The sequence below is a fragment of the Vanacampus margaritifer genome, chromosome 6 (assembly GCF_051991255.1).
Source record: "Vanacampus margaritifer isolate UIUO_Vmar chromosome 6, RoL_Vmar_1.0, whole genome shotgun sequence".
Classification (NCBI taxonomy): domain Eukaryota; kingdom Metazoa; phylum Chordata; class Actinopteri; order Syngnathiformes; family Syngnathidae; genus Vanacampus; species Vanacampus margaritifer.
The window spans coordinates 11054969-11075031 of NC_135437.1; the positions used below are offsets into that span (position 1 = coordinate 11054969).

General features: G+C 41.0%; 1 protein-coding gene across 3 annotated transcripts in view; it reads left to right on the plus strand.

The window, feature by feature from the left end:
* znf423 (zinc finger protein 423) overlaps positions 1-19480 on the plus strand; it is a 129496-nt gene extending 110016 nt beyond the window's left edge. For all 3 annotated transcript variants that reach the window (XM_077568561.1, XM_077568563.1, XM_077568562.1), the window contains 3 exons: positions 5138-5269; positions 6232-6347; positions 18620-19480. In XM_077568561.1, coding sequence (XP_077424687.1) covers positions 5138-5269; positions 6232-6347; positions 18620-18649 — 278 coding nt within the window. In that variant the 3' untranslated portion in view covers positions 18650-19480. The remainder of the gene's footprint in view (positions 1-5137; positions 5270-6231; positions 6348-18619) is intronic.
* Positions 19481-20063: the final 583 nt, after the last annotated feature.

The window sequence follows — 20063 nt, forward strand, 5'->3', positions numbered from 1 at the left end:
TGTGTGGGAGCAAGAGAGACAGAGAGAGTGAGTAAGGTGGGGGTACACTTGGGACCCCTCCAGCACTGCAGCAGGTTGTGTGTGTGTGTATTGTCCAGCCCCCACAGTACTACCAATGGGTCAATCTCACCCCCTGAACCCCCCCAACCCCCTCCGCTAGGTTGCTATGGAAACACACCTTGAGCGAACCCCCTAGAGAGCTCCATATTCCTCCACCTTCTATCCACTGCTCTCCTCCCGGCTGCACTTTATCTCCCGCCATCTCGGTTGCCTCCTCTGTCCATCTCGTCTTCCATCCCGCCGTCTTCCCCCTCCGTCCTGACCGCATCCATATTTTTTCCCTCCGTGTCTCGCTTTTGGCTCTCGTCCACCTTGCTGTCCTCGCCATCTATCGCCTGGCATCCTTGACGGCCTCTGCAAACACACACTCGCACGCGCCTGCCCCTTTTTTCCTCGCACACTCACAGCTTCACATACTTTTAGGAAGGAGGCGCTTGACAAGTGCAAGGAGGGGCAGTAATGGAGGGTTGGTACCCCAGGGACCCCCTGCAGCCAGAGACAGCAATAAGGAAAAAGGGGCGTGGGTTTTTAGGGTTAGTGGGTGCCTGAATACCCTGAGGAGCTGTGTGTTTGTGTGTATGCGCGAGTGCATGAGTGTAGTATGTAATAGACGTAGGCAGCCACCTTAGGGACCTGGGAGCTCATTTATGCTCTGCTGCATGTTTCACTGTGTGCGAGCGTGCGTGCGTGCGCGTGAGTGTGGTGATGCCACCTGGTCCCTCTCCTCTGGTCAATTAGCAGTGAATGTGGACAGTAAGAAGAGAGGCTGAAGCGGGGTACAAAAATGCCAACAATCAGGCCAAATTTGAGCATTCTCCCTCACGATCCAACTAAGCAAAGATTATCCTGAGTGATTATCCTGTGGTGTGTTTTTGTATAATAGTGATTGTTTTTCTTCTGCCATCTGCTCAAAAGTGGCAGCTGACAATCATAACTGATAATCCTGTTTAATATTTACAATGGGAAAATCTTGATTGATCTTGCTAGAGATAGTTGCTGTTTTTTTGTTTTGTTTTTAAGTCTGTTACCAACACCAATTATTAGTAGTCAAGAAGGCCGATAGTTGAACTAAAATTCACTTTCACTAAAAGGGAAAATATTGGTGACATTTTTTTTTTAACTGTGTCAGAATGTTTTTAAAGCATCTCTATGTAGGATTTTGCCAAAATATATTTTTATTTGAATATTTATGACTAAAAAATCTTCTAATTAGCAGATTAACACCTTAACTCTTCACAATGCAAAGCTCTAGCCAATAGTTTTCAGACCTGATTCGGGTTTGAATTTCTCGCCCGCTTTCTGTGGATGTGATAGATGTGATTCTGTGGATTTCTGTGTATATGAAGAAGGGAGTGTGCAGTTTCATTTCTCGGCCACATGTGGCAGTAGCGATTCAAAACTCAATTTTCCACATTGAGCATATGTTTGTTGAACAAGTTTTCAGAATTGCAAAATGTAGATTTTTTCCCCCCCAGACAATAGAAATATTTGTTTTAAAATTCTAACAAAAAGATCAGAGAGGTCTTAGGGTCATAAACATGTCTTAAAAAGTTAAATGAAAACATTAAAAAAGTAAATAGTTCCAAATTTTCTACAGTAAATAGTTTTTCAAAATTTCAATTTCAAATGTCTGTTTTAATTTCAAACAAAAAAGAATGTGCATAGTGTCCAGAGGCTCAGCCATCTCTTATAAAATGAACTGAAATCTTAAAATAAATATCTCCCTGAAGTAAACGTAGTTTTAAATTGATTATTGGCCATCAGAGTTAAAAAAAGAAAAAATATATCTGGTGCTGATATTCTCTAAATTGCATCAATGTAAACAAAACGGATTGAATTTATTTCCAAATATGAAACTGCTCCTTCATAGAGAAAATGGCTGCAGTGCACATCGGCTTTAATTTTACCCTGCTTTAGGCTGCCCATGAGCAGTGTACTTGTTCGCTGTACATTCCTCATTCTACAGTTAGTAGGATGTCAGATTTTATATGTTACTCTCTTTTCTTTGGCTGTTGTACATTCTGAAACCAACATCCTCATCGAATCCTCAAGACTTTGTCAGGGTCAGTAACTTTACCTCTTTGTGAGATATTGAGTTCTCTATCAGTGAATATTTTTAATAAATATGTGCAAAAAGAGTGCTCTAAAAATTTTTTGTTTTAGATCTACCTAAAATTCATTGTTCAGTTACAAAATCCAAGCACTAACCTTCACCCTGGCGGTCTCCCTTTTTTGTCTCTCTTTCATCCCTCTCTCCCCCGTGTTCTCTGTCCCAGCATGGGCCTCCCATGCTTGTGTGCGTGCGCAAGCACGTGCGCGTATGTGCACGCTGTGAGACAAAGTGTAACGGCAGGATGCTCTGCGACTTTGTCATCTCACTATGGGTCACATACACAAACCGCTAGTGCATGGACTTGGTCTCAGAGGGGGACGGCATACCGAGCGTGCGGTCCCCACACATACTGATCAAAACAATGTATTTGTCACAAAAAGAGCTCTTTCATGACACACACACACAACTGTGGTTGGAGGCCTGTGCCCAAGCCCTTGTTCCGGACAGCCCAATTATATGACAATGTTTCTCTGTCTTTTTTACTTTTATTTGTTTACTTTACTTGTTTTTATTATGTATATTCATTGATCTTGCTGTGAACTACAAAGCAATATAAGATTAGTCATACGTAATAAATATATGCAGCGCCCTAAAAGTCTCCCACTAGCATCCGCCCTCTCTCAATGTGACACCCCTCCCCACCCCCTCCACTTTCAATCTCCTCGTCAATGATAATGAACTTCAATCAGTCTCGCTAGGCATCGGACACTCTGGCTGGCGTCCCACACAACCCAGCGGCCTTTGAGGTGTGTGTGTCTTGTGTGTGTGTGTTTATCTGCTCGTGGGAATAGGGTGATGTTAGGAGCATACCATCCTCCTAAGGCCGTGTGGCACCCGACACACATGCACACACATAGCTATTGAAATAGGATTAGGGCACCCTTGTCGCTCTTTGAGGCAAGGAAAGATGGGAATCTATGTGTGTGTGTACTTGTCAGTATGGATGTCATGGACGTATGACTGACGATGTTATTAACCTCACAATTGCCTGCAGCTTGTTGTGTGACTGGCGAATATGCGTACAAAAATAACGTCTTTTATTTGTGTCACTTATCACAGGACATGTCTTATAGACTTGAGGTATTAAACAATACTTTATAAGTAAAGAAATGTGCATTGTCGTATAGAATATTGATGGAAAAGTTTAATAATGTGCATGGTTGAGTTGTCGTGTTCCATCTTTTTTCTTGACTTAATCCTTTATTACTAATAGGGATGGGCGAGTATCGAGACCAAGTATCGGTGTCGGGCTGACCTTTTTTTACACGCAACAGCTAATTGCCATTTATTTAATGTAATTTTAAGAAAAATGTTAAATTGTTTTTTGGTGGGGAAATATCATGTATCAAAAGTACTCGTGGTATCGGTCCTTGGTATCTCAAGAGTTGAGCACTCATACTGGTATCTAGCTTAAAAAAAAAAAGTGGTCTCGAACATCCCTAATTACTTAGGGATGCTGAGAGATAGCTGGCATTGAGGGACAGTGACACTGAGACACATGCCGTTAACTTTTTCTGTGGTGTTCCAAGCAGAATTCTTCAAGCAGGAAGCAAAAAAAAAAAAAAAAAGTGCAGATGGACATATGGCCTTGTAAAATGGAACAGTGAGCCCCCTTTTTTTAATACATTTATATCAAGGCATGTGGTGCAATTGTGAGTTGTGATAATATACAGTACTTTATAAAAAACCCTGACGCACCAAATTATACAGATGTGCACTAATAAAACTTGAAATAAAAACTTGAATGTCATACCATTATATCATTAAATTATAGATGTTATGTCCAAATTTTTTTTAATGGGACGAGTAAATGGGCTTTGGGCCATCCAAATTAATCAGCAACCGAGAGACCCAGATGAGAATAAATGGAGTGAGCGACGAGCTAAGTGGGGGATTCAGTGGACAGTGGGGGAGGTAGGATAACGAGGACCGAGAGAGGGAAGGGTGGCTACAGGATGGCGATAGATCACTCACCGCCCCAGTGGGGAGGACAGGCAATTACCAGTTGGGGCATACGTAGCACTGGGACTTTTGGGTGTTACGTGTACGAGAGGGGATGGAAAATAAAAGCAAAACATGTGGCGAAGATGACAAGAGGATGGATGTGACTGATGTATCACAAAACAAAATGTCACCCACAGTTAAAAATGTGTATGTGCTGGTAAGGCTTAAAAAAGGAGATGATTTGGTTTTTTTTGTGTGTTACCGCCAGCAAGGAGGTCATGTGGTTGAATCCTGAGGGACTTTCATTACACTGTGAAAAAACATATCAAGGAATTTGCGCTCTCTGGTCAATTGTAAACTTTCAAAGGGTGAAGTCAAGTCAAAAATGTTCTTTACAGTGTTATGTTATATGCGCCCCCACTATTGTGTTTGTGGAATATGAATTTAGCAGCAAAATCGACCCATTTTGATCCATCTCAGGGGGTGGCCATTTTGCCACTTGCTGTCAACTGTGGAAAATGGCGTCATAGTGCCGAAGGGCTCAGGTAATGACCAATCACAGCTCAGCTTGCGAATGTCACATGACCACGCTCAGATGACAGGTGAGCCGTGATTGGTCGTTACCTAAGCCCCAAGCAACACTTAAGTGACAAAATGGCCGCCCCCGAGATGGATAAAAACGGGTGGATTTCGATGCTTAATTCCTATTCCACAAAATAAATATATCAGAATACCGTGTTTAGACTAGTGGGCGCATGTGACATATTGTAAAAAAAATAAATAATTTTTGACTTGACTTCCCTTTTATCTCACCCATAAAGTTTTCAAGTGCGCGGGGTTATCTGCCTCTACGCATAAACTTCCGTCACTACCTCACAGTGTTGGTCTGTCTGCTGTATCCGCATCAAACATCTGTCGTGAATGCTGTATTATTAAGTGTCAAATATGTTGCTGGGTTTTTTTTTTTCATATTGCCGGATCCAGCCTTCACGTGCATATGTATCCGTGTCCTATTTGCAGAGGAGGGCATCAATCACGAGTGCAAGCTGTGTAACCAGATGTTTGATTCACCTGCCAAGCTGCTCTGCCACCTGATAGAACACAGTTTCGAAGGCATGGGCGGTACCTTCAAGTGTCCCGTCTGCTTCACAGGTGAGAGGAAAACAGTTCACCTTCAAGGACAGTCTGCCGGGAACTTTTCAGGCTTGATTAGCTTTTCAGCCACCAACAAGTTTGAAACATTGTTTTTTTTTTTTTTTATGCAATTTGTTTACATTTCTATCATCGAAAATTGCATCTATGTGGTAATACATTTTGGAACCTTTGCATCGTGATTTGATACCTAAATATTTATAATCCCTTCCAAAAAGGATAGTGGGCCGACAGGTTTTTTTTACTCTCCTTTTTACGTTTGCTTTTAACCCTCCCTTCTTCAGACTCTATCTGCACGTATCCACACCCAACCCCTCCCTTCCATGTACCCGCACTTACGCTCCCCATGTCACTTCATCTCTCTCTTGGCCTTCCGCAGTTGTTGAGTTGAGTCTTGTGTTGTGTGCCCGTTCCCCAGGTGCACAGCAATACTTTAAACTTTAACTCTATTCCTTGGTGGCCTATGAATTAGTAAAATGGCCACCGCTCCTATGGGGAGTCTTAATAATTCAACACATACACACTCAGTGAAAACCAGAAGTTTACTGAAACAAAAGAGGAGCAAAAGAAAGAACGAAAAGGAAAAAAAAACTCTATGAAACAACACTGAAGCAGAAGTTAAAAAAGGAGAGATAATTTATTGATAAATATCACAAGGTCTGCTGAGGATACTGTAGCTCTTCTTGTTTTCTCTGCTTATTTCCCCTGCTTCCTCTTCGATGCTGCTCTCCCATTTCCTGACGTTTCATTTAAACGTGTAATCATTTGTACAGCTACGTCACTATTTATTGTATTACCTATTAAACGGACCATAACCCTGAGCTTTGTACCGTTAAGTAGCCCCTCAGTGAATAAATCAAACATGAAGTGTATAAATTGTCTTAGTTCAACACAATGGGGCATGCGTATATCATGGCAGTTGATGCTTCAGGGATGTTTAACCCGTGTTCTTTCTCCTCCAGTGTTTGTGCAGGCCAACAAGCTGCAACAGCACATCTTTGCAGTCCACGGTCAAGAGGACAAGATTTACGACTGCTCGCAGTGTCCTCAGAAGTTCTTCTTTCAGACTGAACTGCAGGTGGGTTGGCTGCATTGTGTACTTTAGTTGATCTGTCATCAGTTGATTGGGTCTCAATCAGGACAGCAATGGAAACTTCTTTAGCTTAATTATTATTATTTTTATTGTTTTTTTGTGTGTATTCTGTACTCTTGACCCCCCAACCCTCTGGCAAGCGTGATGTCATTCAGGTGTGTGCATGCATGTGTTCAAATGGGTAGATGGGATCAGTCACCCAGGTGTAGGTCGTACGCCAGCTGTGGCCTGGTCAGTTACGAGGTTAATCGCTGGTCTTGCATTTCATGATATCATCATCTAGTGGAGTCATCTCGCACCAGACCAGTGAGCCAAAAGTGGAAGATGTGTGACCTTCTTCACCGTATGTGATAAGGAAAGCGCTATAAACTGTATACAAACATTTTTATACCAAATTTATGCCGCTGTTTTATTTGCAAACTATGATAAATATGAGCTCATTTGTTTTTGCAGCACACAGATGATAGTGTTAATAATTGATGCAGAATCAACAAAACACAATTTAAAGGTCCCACTGCATATCTTTTTTTATGGAATCTGCGTCAGAACCCTAGCTTCCATTTTAGTGTATAATGTGTGAATAACAAACCTCATTCTGCTTGGTATTTAATCTTGAACCATTGCTTTGAAGGAATAATCAGCATCTTGTGCACTTTTCCCAATTTAATGTTTGTCGTGCTGCTTAAAAGAACCCTTGAAGATCAGTCATTGCTTAAGTTAATTTCTATCTCAGGAGCATTAACAGCTACCAGACTGGATGTCGGATCCGTTATCCAACAAATCAAAAGTTGACAATGTTAAAATGTGGCAATGTAATAGGAAAATATAGTTGATAGGTATTTTGATATATAATCTGAGGATCTACTTGGAGCCAAAAGACACATGCACGCATGGTGGCAGTGATGTAGGACTAAAGGTGGCGGGCATATGGCCGGCCAGTCAATTTACCAGCAGGGTAACTGTTGGACCCTGTCGGTTAATGTCCGCACAGACACAACTCACGGTCCACACGCTGTCATTCCTCTTACTTGCGGACAGTCCCAAATGACGCCTCACCACGAAATAGATTAATAAAATGTATTTATTTCTTTTTTCTTTTTTTTTATCAATCTCAGTCAGTAATCATTTAATGGATTTATTGTAAGTAATAAAAAGAACAGGGATGACACTTTTTTCATACCGATACCAAGTACTCATACTTTTTGATTAATAAAGTTTCCCCAGACAGATCATTATAAAGAAAAAGCTATCTATCCCAATTTAGCATTTTCCTTAAAATGTCATGAAATTAATATCAATTGTATATTCTTTGAATTTATCTTTTCTATTTCCCAACTGTAAAATGGTCACAAAAGCTGCCGTCACGAGTATGATACCTTGAAAGAGGGCCTGGTATCAGCCTATATCGGTACTTGCTCATCCCTTAAAAAAAAACATTAGGAGAGAAATGTCAACATGTATTTGAAGTGATTTTATTTATCTGATTAAATCATTGATTAAGAATTTTGAATTAAATTAATATACATTTTTATATTAAAATGTGTTTTATTTTATTAATTGTTTTACATGTCATTGAATAACTTAGCCCACGTCTGTTTTTAAACAAGGATTTTAAAAAGGGCCTTGACCTTGAAAGTTTGGCAAACTCATTCAATTCATTCATTCATTGCCAATTTTAAAAAAAAATTTTTTTTAATGGTATTAGAGCATCTCCAGAACTTCACGTTTCTATGCCTATCTTGTAATGAGCAAGTTCAACAACTTCTACCCAATCAACTCAATTGTACTAACAGGTACTCCCTTAATTAGATGATGATGTCCATCTGTTTATATCGAAAACTAAAATATTGTGTAAGGTCACGAAAGAGTCATTGTTTTTTTGGGGCACTCAACTCAACTGTATTTCTTCCCCTTTGGCGGCTACACTTAAGGCTTTATCCACCTTTTAACTCTTTAGCGCCCATTCCAAGTGCTTGTGTTTGTGTGTGCATTTGGGAGAACCTGCAGCCTCAGTCTGCCATGCCACAGCTCCATCGTCCCACAGGAGGGCTCTCTAAGTGGGCTGGACAGAAAGGCTGACTGGCGGAGATGGAGAGCTCCTACCGAGGAGGTTAATGCCACTGCTAGCATTTATCGTGTGTGTGTGAGTGTAAAATGGGGTTATTTGTGTGTGTGTGTTTTTAATGAGGTGCGGATGGATGAAGACGGCTGCTTGGCTAGCTCGAAAAAGGCTTTGGCCTCTTTCAAGCCCCCAGAGGTTTTATATGACGTCCAGCTCACACTCTCGTCCTCTATCTCACACACACACACACACACACACATGCACGCACACACCCAGGGGTCATTGCAGCCAGGACACATCGCCGCATCATCCACTCTCCCTCCAGACTGATTCCTTCCTCACTCCTTCATTTTGCCGACTTCCAACTCGGTCCTTCCTTGTGGTGTTGATGGTGTCAGTTGGCTGGCCGTGGCTGGCCGTGTTCTATCAAAGATTTTTACTCTTCCGGTCTTTCTCCCTGACTCCCGTTTTTGTCTTCCCGCCTCCCTCTCTTCGACTCCCCCCCGTGCGTCCCCGAAGAAGCAGCCCCTATGCATATTTTAGCCCCTCTCCTCTCTTCCTCTCCTATGTGCCACTCCCGGGTGCCACATAAATAGTGCAGACGTAAGCTGGTAAATAAGAGATGTTTTGCTGTGTGTCTTTGTGCATGGGTGTTTGTGTGTGGGACTGAGGGAGGTTGTGTAAATAAGAAATGCTGTGACCCTGATCAGCAAGGTCCTTCTAGATCTTATTTAGTCCCGGGCTTGCTTTCTTGCTTTTTGTCTGTCCTTTTTTTTTTTTTTTTTTTTTCCTGATTCACCTCTAGATCATGTTGCACTTTTTTTGGCCTCTAAGGGGTGCTGTTTTGCTGCTCCTGCCCTGAAAGTTTCCCTTGATCCATCCATCACCAAACCTCCCCAGTCGTCCCTCTCTTTGAGTCCTCTGGATCTGTTGTTGTCCTTTAGCGCTAGTTAATATTGCATCAGCGCTAGATAGGTGGATTGCTGGTCAGATAAATAAATGAACGGATGAGGGATCGTTAGATTTGTACGTGTGTTGCTTCCCTCCACCTGTGCAGTGTTGAATATTAAAGTTTTGCATGCAATGCTTTTAGATGCAATTAAAGAACATATACTGGTTTTACACTGACGCCAAAGCTTGGAGGTAAATCTCCACAATCTAATGAGACCCTATATAGAACTATATTAAATATTCAATAACAATGCTTATTCATTTGTGGATTCACTTTATTCAAACTTGACCCAATATCGTTAACTTTTTTTTTTTTCTGTTGTTGCAGCTTGGAAGAATAAAACATTTCAATCCCGCTTTCTTGAACCACATTCAGTTCGAAACTCAAAGCTCACATTCAAGTGGATGGGACTCAGCAAGTAATGCGTGGGCTGGCGAAATTTCGTACCTCAAGTTTCAATATTTATAATAAATATTGTTTTTAAAGTCAAGGGGACTTTGGCTGGCTGTGTACGTCTAATCTATATTTTTTTTCAGTCACCAAGACAGACTGAATCAGCAGCGAACTCTTAAAGTGACAGTAACCAAACCAATAATTTTAATAATTTTTCTGTCTAATTTTACAATATCGGTGGATAGAAAAAACATCCTCTTTTCCCCTAATATCAGTCCGATCGAGCCGGGAGTTACCCCCACATCCCTAATGAGAACCAAGTGTTTGCCAGACAGAATCAAAGAGCCTCACAGTCTCCCTCCAACTGAATAATGAAAGGTGTGTATGCGGCTGAACAACAATAGTTGTTGTCCTCTAGGTGTGTTTTTGCTGTGTGTTTGGGTCTGTGTGTGGGTGCTGACAGTGTTTGGGTGTTGCTGTTGGCTGTGAATCTTGTGTGAAGTCATAGTGAGTGCTCTATGATCCACGTCTGTGTGAGTGAGTGAGTGAGTGTGTGTGTGTGCAAAAGGGAAAACCTGAGCCAAAGATCCTTTGGCATTCCAAGGTGGAATACTCAGTTGCCCCAAGTGCTCTCTGGGAGGATGTGGTATTAGGATGAGGACAAGGCAAGCTCATACACACTCACACTTCCCTCCTGAATCAGACTTGGAAAGCGTAATCAACAAAAATACATACAGTAAGGTTGATGATGAAGACGTACAGCATGTGCCATGACAGCAATTTGTTTGTATTAGGGGTTGAACCACTAAAGTTTTTATGTATATTATAATGTGATGAATGTCTCATGTCATTAATATTTTTGGGGGGCACAGTACCCGGTTCCCAGCCTTTTTTGCACCATGGACCGGTTTCCCCAGAAAGACATTTTTCGACAGGTCGGCATAAAACCAAAGAAAAATTATAAAAAATACAACTCACCATTACATTTAACGATTAATTGCTTTTTTTATTTTGAAGACAGGCTTACATATTTTAATACATATTTTTATAAGTGACCGTTCTACAGTTTTCTTTTTTGGCCACGTGCTTATAGAATAGTATGGCCGTAACAAATGTTATGACACTTTAGGTTTGTGTTTGCCGCAGTGCGGTGAGGTCCCACTAATATGAATATTTAGCGTTATATTTTAATGAATATTTAGAGGTTAACCACTAGTGTTGTCCCGATCCGATCATGTGATCAGGAATTGGGATCAATTATGAGATCGTGTTCGCTAAATATCAGATTTTTGAATTTTCTTAGTTTCTAAAGTCAAGAATAAAATATTTCATTTCTTTACTTGAAGAACTGCTGACTTAGAGCCATATAAATGACTCAACTTGGATTTGAGTGCAAAAAAATGTGATTGGGACTCCTCTAACCGCATTTCAGCGAAAAGCTGAAATGTTGTGATTAGCGATGAGTGGAATTGCAGTTTTTAATGTCGATGATGAGTAGGAAAGTCGACTGATCAGTTCAACCCCTATCTGTTTGATATTCGAATGAACGAAATCAAGTAAATCACTTATTGTGTTTGTGTTTACATTTTTCTAATGAATAAATTATGCCATTGATGCAAAGAGACAAAAGGAACAGAGGGAGATGAAGAGGTAGAAAGTGATAAACACGGTGGAGTGCGGTCAAAAGGGCAGCGCGTGTGCCAGCGCCTGATGGCTTTGTGTAGCAGCCTGGACTTTGTTCATGCCTTTTTGTGTGTGTGCGTGCGTGCGTGCGTGCGTGTCTGGTGAAGGCAATATGACATACACGTATACTGCATTTACATACAGTACATGTATTTTGGACCTGGTGATTGAACCTGACTTTGTTAATTTTAGGCAGTGCAGTTGAATAGTGGTTAGCACGTGAGACTCACATTTGAGAGGTTGTAGGTTTGAATCTCACCTCAAGCCCTCCACTGTGGACTTTACGTTTTCCTCTTACTTGGGTGCGTTTTCTCCGTATACTGTGGCTCCCTCTTACAGTCCCAAACTTTTTTTTTTTTTAAATATTCAACTCTTAAAATAAATGTAGAACTTAGAGAATGTTTTGAATTGGTACCGTTACATATATACTAGAGGAACCGAAGCTTGATTTTAAATGGATATGGCTTTACATATCTGCCCTGCACTTTAAAATCAGTTGGGTCAAAAATAACCCGGATTGGGTTAAAAATAAGATCAACCCAACTTTTTCATATATTTTTTTTACCCAAAAGATTGAATGAAATTCAATTATTAACCCACAAAGCAACCCATTCATTTGACCCAACTCTTTAGGTTAATTGAATAACACAAATGAACTGGGTCAAAAATGACCCTTTTTGAGTTATTGAACCCAAAAAGTTTGGGCAGAAAATTGGGTTGCTTTGTGTGTAATTATTTTAACCCAACTTTTTGGCTCAATTGAATAAGCCCAAATGATTAATGAACTGTTGGGTGAAATTATACTAATAACTGACTAAGTAACCCAATTATATCATAAAGGTTGTTTGTTTTGTGTGTTATTCATTTGACCCAACTTTTTGGTTCAATTGAATAACCCAAAAAGTTGGGTTGGTCCCTTTTTGACCCAATTTGTGTTTTGTTTTGTTTTTACCTCTTTTTAGAGTGTGTGATTGACTGGTGACCAATCCAAAGGTGTAGTCCACATTTTTTCTTTCTGAAAGTCAGATTGGAGTATAGACTTCAGCTCAGCACACCCCTGAAGAACAGGATAAGCAATGAAAATGGCTGGATGCATGTCGGCATTTGGACAAGCCTCTAACAATATGTGCGTGCCAACCTGTGTCTCCACTCAAATTTATTTTGTTATTCAGTATTTGTTTTTGCTTGCTTGTGTGTATTTTTGGTTACTATTCTGTCTTGTCTCTTCATCTGGTACTGAGCCTCCCAGTCTGCATGAACCACATTCCTCTGAGTACATTTGGCTTTGAGTTTTTTGTTGTTTTTTTTGCAAGTGGCTCTCTTGGTGTGATTCAAATGTGTCGTGCGGTGCGCCGGTGTGCTTAGCTGCCTGTGCTGGAAGTGAGGTCACTTCCTCCTTTGTGTAATAGCTGCCAGCAGGGAGCTCGCACCTTTGCCTCTCATGTTGCAGTTTTGGGCGCACGCCCTTTCGTGCTGTGAGTGTATTTTTGGTGTGTTTACTGCTCCAAACCTGACTGTCTGGGGCAGAGGGGAGGGGAAATCCCCACGGGAGAAAACACTCCAAACAGGAGGTCACACAGGCTGAGCATGAGCATGAGCATGAGGAGGAGGAAATCAAGACTATAGTCGGGACTCGGTTGAGAGAGGAAGTGATGTTTTGGATAAACAAACGGGTGTCATTTACCACTTAGCTGAGGAGACGCAGGAGTTACAGGGAGATGTGGACAAGTCACCCTGGGAGGCACGGAAGTGTGTGTGAGGGGAGCGCGGAGTGAGTGCAGGCGGGATGTTGAGGGCAGAGGGTGCGTTTATTTTCAAGCTGCTCCCGAGGCAGCATCCTGTCCTGGACGGGTGCGGCCAGAGACCAAGCCAGGGAGGAAAGGAAGCGGCCGAGCCCATCTGCTTGTCCCCGACACACACACACACATAACGCAGAGACACACACATTGTTGGAAGAATGTCAACCGAGCTATAAATACTTTGAACTCAACGAAGACCACAAGGCCACTAAGGTGATTTTTCATTTGCTGTTAAAAAGGGCAACACACGCACGCACACACATTTGGAGTGCCTCTAATTAGCCCCACATATACACACATTTATGTACTGACTGACACTTCATGATACATGAGGATAAGCATTCACACACACACACACACACCTTTCCTTATCACCAGTTATTTCAACGTAATTTTTATTGAGCGACTCATAATCACACAAGCAATGTCTTTCGCGAGACATGATCAATGCACGAACACACAATCCGCAAACATGAGCAGCACAAATGCGCACACACGCCTTCCAGATAACAAAAACGAGAGTTCACGACAAAGCAGATTACATTTTGCCTTTATCTCCATCGCCTCTTCTCTCCCAAACATTGTCCCCTTCTACTTTTCCACAGCAGACCGGTTGCGTGTACATATTCACTGCGCATAAAAGTGTGTGCGTGCGCCTGCATGTGCTCTTAGCTGCAAGTGCAAGGCCATGAATGCGTTCCCATGTGTGCGTCTGGCGGTGGTGTGCGTAGGTAATGCGACAAGGCCATATTTCCCCTGGGCCGGGGGCTCGGCTGGCTTTCCACTCGCTCGCTCTAAGCAGTTTAGGAAAAACAATGACAGGCCTCGATATGGACTGGTCCATCTCTTCCGAGGACAGTGCACACACAAAAACATTTACTGCTTTATAGGGAGTTGTCATCACAACACAGTCATCTTTAGTCCTTAATATCTTAAAAATGAGATGCTATGCTTGTAGTCCAAAACTTACAATGCATTAACATTCAACAGGAGCCAAATAGTTGATTTGTTTATTTATTAACCTACACACACTCATGCACACTGCTGACATATGACGGCGTCATCACTTCCTGTTTGATCATCATCTTCCTCCTGCTCTCCCTCCAGGGAGTATCCATCCATCTCACCCTCCTCCCCTTGCCCTTCCGCTCCATCCCTCGCGACAGCTACAAATCAATACAGCAACAGCAACACCCCCCACTAATTTCACTCGTTTACCTTCCTGTAGTACTACCTTGGATTTCATTTCATCCCCCCCACCCCCAACTGCCATTTACAATCCTTGAGAGGTCAAGTGTGTAAGGTAATATAGGACGTTGACGTCTCCTCTTGTCCTTAAAGAGGAATGAGCCTGACCTCCACTGGCTTGGAGAAGAACTGCAGCCGTTCAGTTCAGAGCCAGAGAGGAGGTGGTCTTTCTGTCATAATGGGGTCAGTCGCCTTCCATGCAATATGTGACGTTACTGGAAACACCTTTTTATTATTCTTATTACTTTTAATTAGTTTAGCTGACTTATAATGTGATTGGACAGCATGTGGACTAGTGGTTTGCATCTCTGCCTCACATTTCTCACATTTCCGGTTCAAATCTGGTCTTGTTGTGAGGATGGATGAATAGATGGATAGATAGATGGATAGATAGATACAGAGATAGATGGATAGATGGATACATAGATAGATAGATACTCTCAAAACATGCACACTAACTAACATGCGTGTATGCACACACACTCTTTTAGCAAAGGGCTCACTGGAACATGCTCAGCAAGATAAGGGCCGCAGAATGACAAATAAGTATTATCAACCCAAAACCACATATAATCCTTCACATTTGAGTCCCAAACCGGCCCTCTTCTGCTCTGTTGTGTTCAGCCCCTCCTTTCTCTCTCTCTCTCGCTCTCTCTCTCTCTCTCTCTCTCTCTCTCTCTCTCTCTCTCTCTCTCTCTCTCTCTCACTCTTTCCCTTTCCCTCTCTCTTTTTATTTGTCTTTCCCTCTCTTTCTTTCTTTTTTGCCCTCTCTCTCTATTTCTCTTTTTCCCTCTCCCTTTCTTTATCTCTCTCTTTGTCTTTCTCACTTTATTTCCCTCTTTCCCTTTCTCTCTCTTTATTTCTTTCTCTCTCCCTCTCTCTTTCTGTTTTCTCTCTCTCTCTTTCTCTCACTTTCTCTGTTTCTCTTTTTCCCTTTCTCTCTCTCTCTCTCTCTCTCTCCCTGTCTTTCTCACTCTCACCCTTCCACTTTCTCTCCTTTCTCTTTCTCTCACTTTCTCTGTCTCTTTCTCTTGCTCTCTGTGTCTTTCTCTGTCTTTTTCTCTCTTCCTTTCTTTCATGCTCTTTTTCTCTCTCTCACACTTTTCGCTCACCCTCTTTTTCTCACTTTGTTTCTATCTCTCTTTCTCTTTCTCCCTCCCATTTCTCTCTTCCTCTTGTGTTCTTTCTATGGCTTTCTCTCCTTTTCTTTCACGCTCTCTTTCTCTGTCACTCTTTCTCTCTTTTGCCTCTTTGTTTCTCGTTCTCTCGCTGTCTCTTTCCTCCTGCCATCCCCTCTTCTCGCTCCCTCCTTTATGTCCCGTCTGCAGTGGGGGCCTACCTGTGAGCCAGGGTGATTAATCTGAGGGACGCTGCTTTTCAGGGGCGCTGCTGGGGTGCAGGGTGGGCATTGATTGGGAATGTCGCACTGGGAATCGTGTTCTTGAGCAAGAGAGACAGAGAGAGAGAGAGATAAGGAGCGTTTCGTGGGGACAAGCTGTACAGTCAAGGGAAAAGAGGAGAGGTGAAGCAAAGCATCCGAGAGAAAATTTCTCTCTGATACACACACATGAATTCCCAGAGAAATGTTTCCAATCATCTTGGCATCACACACACACGCACGCAGAGTATTTCCCCCCTGCTTTAGATGTGGTGGCTTTGCGTTCCAAACCAACAAATCCAGATTATCAGTTCAGCTCCCTGTTGCAGCCGATATGTGGGAGCCACAGGGGACTGACTGGAGAGACGTGTGTGTGTTTGTGTGTGTGTGAGATCTAGCATGATGTCACCACACATCCTAACACTAATACAAGAAGACACATTTCCCACCACCAACATTTCCCACCACCACCCCCCAAGTTTAATGAGTTTCACGGCGACTACATCAACACGTCCCTCACATAATTTGTATCCTGTGTGTAAATTTGGCAGGTTTTCACGCATAAGTTTACAGTTCGCTCATCATCGTGCTTGAAAATGTGTTGGTTTTAACTCGAGGTGTTTTGCACTCCATGGGAGAGATGATCAGGACGGATGGTCTCAAAAGTCATTTCATTATTTTTGGATTATTTTATATTTTTTATATTTTATTTTATATCTTTGGTACTTTAAAACCTTCTCAGGCGAGTGATGAGACAACTAAAAAGACACAAAACAAAACCAAAATGTCGAAAAATCTTAAGTTATGAGGATGTTAAAGAGTCAAGTACGTCTGTGTTTGAGTCAATATGGAGGAAAGCGAGCGCGACTCCGTACTCGAAGATGACAACCACAGGCACCGAAAGCCAAGAAACACGTCACCACTTGAAAATTGGTGGCAGTAGGAATATTTTATTGCGCTGCTGTGCTTGCCCAGAAAATATGACATTTTGGCATCCAAGAAATTGCCGTGCAACACAAAATAAAACTGAACAGATAGTGATTCCTACAGTGGACAGCTATTAAAACATTGTTTTCTCCTATATAAGTGATTTTTATTTTTTTGCCACAGTTGACCATTAGCCACTCCAGTGGACACTAGTGTAGTCTTGACATACACTGTTATCCAATGGTCAATGTTTGCAAGTACAAAAAAAGAAAAAGAAAAAAAGACTGACAACAAGATGGCCGACAGAAGTTCAGATGTGGCATGCTAGGAAGGAATATGTGTCTATTCTTTCAATTCCAGGAGGCTTTTGCAAGTAAAAAAAACATATTGGGACATCAAGCAACAACTAAGGAGGAATATAATTGTTAAAATATCCAAGTATTGATTTCGTAATTTGAGGAAATGGCGATTGATCATGAGTCAACTAAATTGCACTTTGGACGTCTAGCTGTATTGTGACTACAACTTAGTGTTGCTGTAACTTTGTTGCTTTTGAAAATACTTCATCTGCAGTATTTTTTATTTTTTTGCTTTAAAGCATCATTTAATTTTTATGAAAGCAATATTTTATGGATTTAAGTCCTCATATGAGAGTAAGTATACCCGTCCTTATGTTTTGTAGTGGTCAGGTGCAGAACATGCTAGCAAAACCTACAGGATAGTCGACCATATACCATAACCCACAGTGATGATGAATGGTTGCCAGAAAAAAGAAAATTACTATCTGTATTTCATTAAAAGTTCATTTTTCTTTGGTTAAATGTTTTTGCAATGCATGTAGTAGATACATTGTCTTTAGTGTTTACATTATTTTTTTTGTTATTTATTCTTACCCGAAAAACACATTTTATCAGTTGCTCAGATGCACGTTATCCACCCTAGTGGACATGTCACCAACTCCTTGATAAATGTGTGTTTAAAAAAAATTAAGGTGATTATTTTTTTCATGCCTTAAGAGTAATAAAAACAGTTGAGAAAAAAATCCTGATGTAGGTTATAATAATGTGTGTATGAAAGGGTAGAAGCATTTTTAGGTTAGAAATCTAGTTTGTTGAAGTCTGGATAACTGTCAGTGGGCTATTCTGTGAGTTAAAAAAAAAAAAAAGAAGAAAAAAAGAATTCGAAGATCAACATATGTATTTTATTATTTATATATTGCCATTGTATTTCATGCACTGATTTGCTAGCTAACCAATCAGAGTGAACAGTTGTCACCAAAACCCATTGATGGCTCATTAATACAAGTCATATCTAAGAAGCACAATGACACAATAACCAATCAAAATCTTACCCTAGATGTGGCATGTTTTTGTATGACACATTTTTTTTTAAATTGTTTTATTTATTTATTTTATATTACCACTCCTGCCATATTACATTCCATGACGAAATTCAAGAGGTTGGCTGCTCATTCAATAGTGTCTGAGGCCACCACGTAGCTCCGCCCTTGATTATTCGGACTTATTTTCTTGAGGTTCGTTTGCTTTTGAAACAGCTCATGTATTAACTTTGATTGGAGTCTGTTCCATATGATTGTCCCGTAGTTCAGTCTCTTTGCTTTGTCCTCCATCTTCCCATTTTTGGCCGTCAGCTGTTCTCAAAAGAGGAGCCTTTGCCGCCCTTCCAGTCAGAGGCGGTGCACGTCTCTTCCGTCATTGGGGGCCGACGGGGGCGAGAGAACAGCACCGTGCTTACCGAGCCCATTATTTCTCCCATCATGTGTTCTCACTTGTCCTCTCTCTCCCTCCCCTCCAGAACCACACACTGAGTCAGCACGCGCAGTGAGACCGAGGCCCGGCAGGATCTCTCCGCTCAGTCGGGGCCCCCGACCCGGAGCCGGTGGGGGAGCTACATCTCCACATCACAGCCAATCAAAGTGTCATTTGCCACTCACATGTAAAAGTATAACGATCGCACCACTGGGTGTGGCTATTAGCAGCAGCGGGGGGGAGGAATATTAATGGGATATGCTATTAAATAAAGAAAGGCAAGCAGGATGAAGGAGAGGAGTGGAACAAGGTATTGTATGTGCAGTATTTTTAATCAACCCTGCCAAATTCTCTGTTACCATGTAATTATTTTTTAAGACATTAAAAAAAAAAGTGAAAAGAAACCTTTTTGTTTTGGATCATGTTCATAGTTTCTAGAAAAATCATAATTTTCTCTTCCTTTTTTTTGCATTCAAATTCATCTGTGCTCATTTTTTTCCCTTCTTCAATATGGATTTTGATTTTCTTCTTTCTTTTTTCTGCCTTTGAGTTCTCACCGTAAGTAGGTACTCGTGCCGTGTACTTGTGATTGTCTGTCCTCCAGTTGTAAGTTCCCCTCCCAAATCTCCTTTCTATGATTACTGTATTGTTATATATATATTTTCTTCCCTTTTTGTAATTACTATAAAAGAAATACAAAGGAACAAATTAAAATGCAGAAAACCATGCAGATGTTTCTTTTTTCAGTCTCTACGGGGCCTCTAATGGCTAATGCAAAAAAAAAAAAGAATTCAGTGCGTCTGGTCAATGACTGTTTTTTAAATGTGAATTAACCAGATGGCAATAATATAGTACAGACAAAAAAACAAACAAAGATTAAAAAATAAATACATGACAAATGAAGACATTTTGTGTGGTGTGAATTTATTGTGCCAATGTTGGAAAACATAACATTTTATTTTGTCAGAAGCAGACATTTACAAACTGCAATAGTTTTCATTAAAATCTTAATTTAGTGGCAGATTTATTCAATTGCATGTTAAACTCTAATACAAAATCATTTATATTAACATGAAAGTTTCCTTTATAAATGCTAAATGTTAACTCCATTAAATTTCCACATAATAGTGTTGTTATATTTCAATTTTGTCCCGTGGGTTCTCATTCCTTCATTCCTACAACCTGTATATTAACTAAACATGGTGGGTGAATGCAATATCACCCCACTCTACATTGCAGTTCTGTTGACAGCATACAACAAAGTTACCCTAAGTGCCATTTTTGTGTAAACCTCTTTGTACAATACGTGTTGTGCACAAAAGCTACAGTTCATGTTTGCAATGGGGATTCACGAGACCTGACTTACTGTAATGTGTTTTCCTTGTAGCAATCTTGTTCTCTAACTTCTATAGTATGCAAATCACTATATAGTGTGAATAATTAATGTACAATACATGGACAGAAAGGTGAGCAGAGTGTCTTTTGATGAC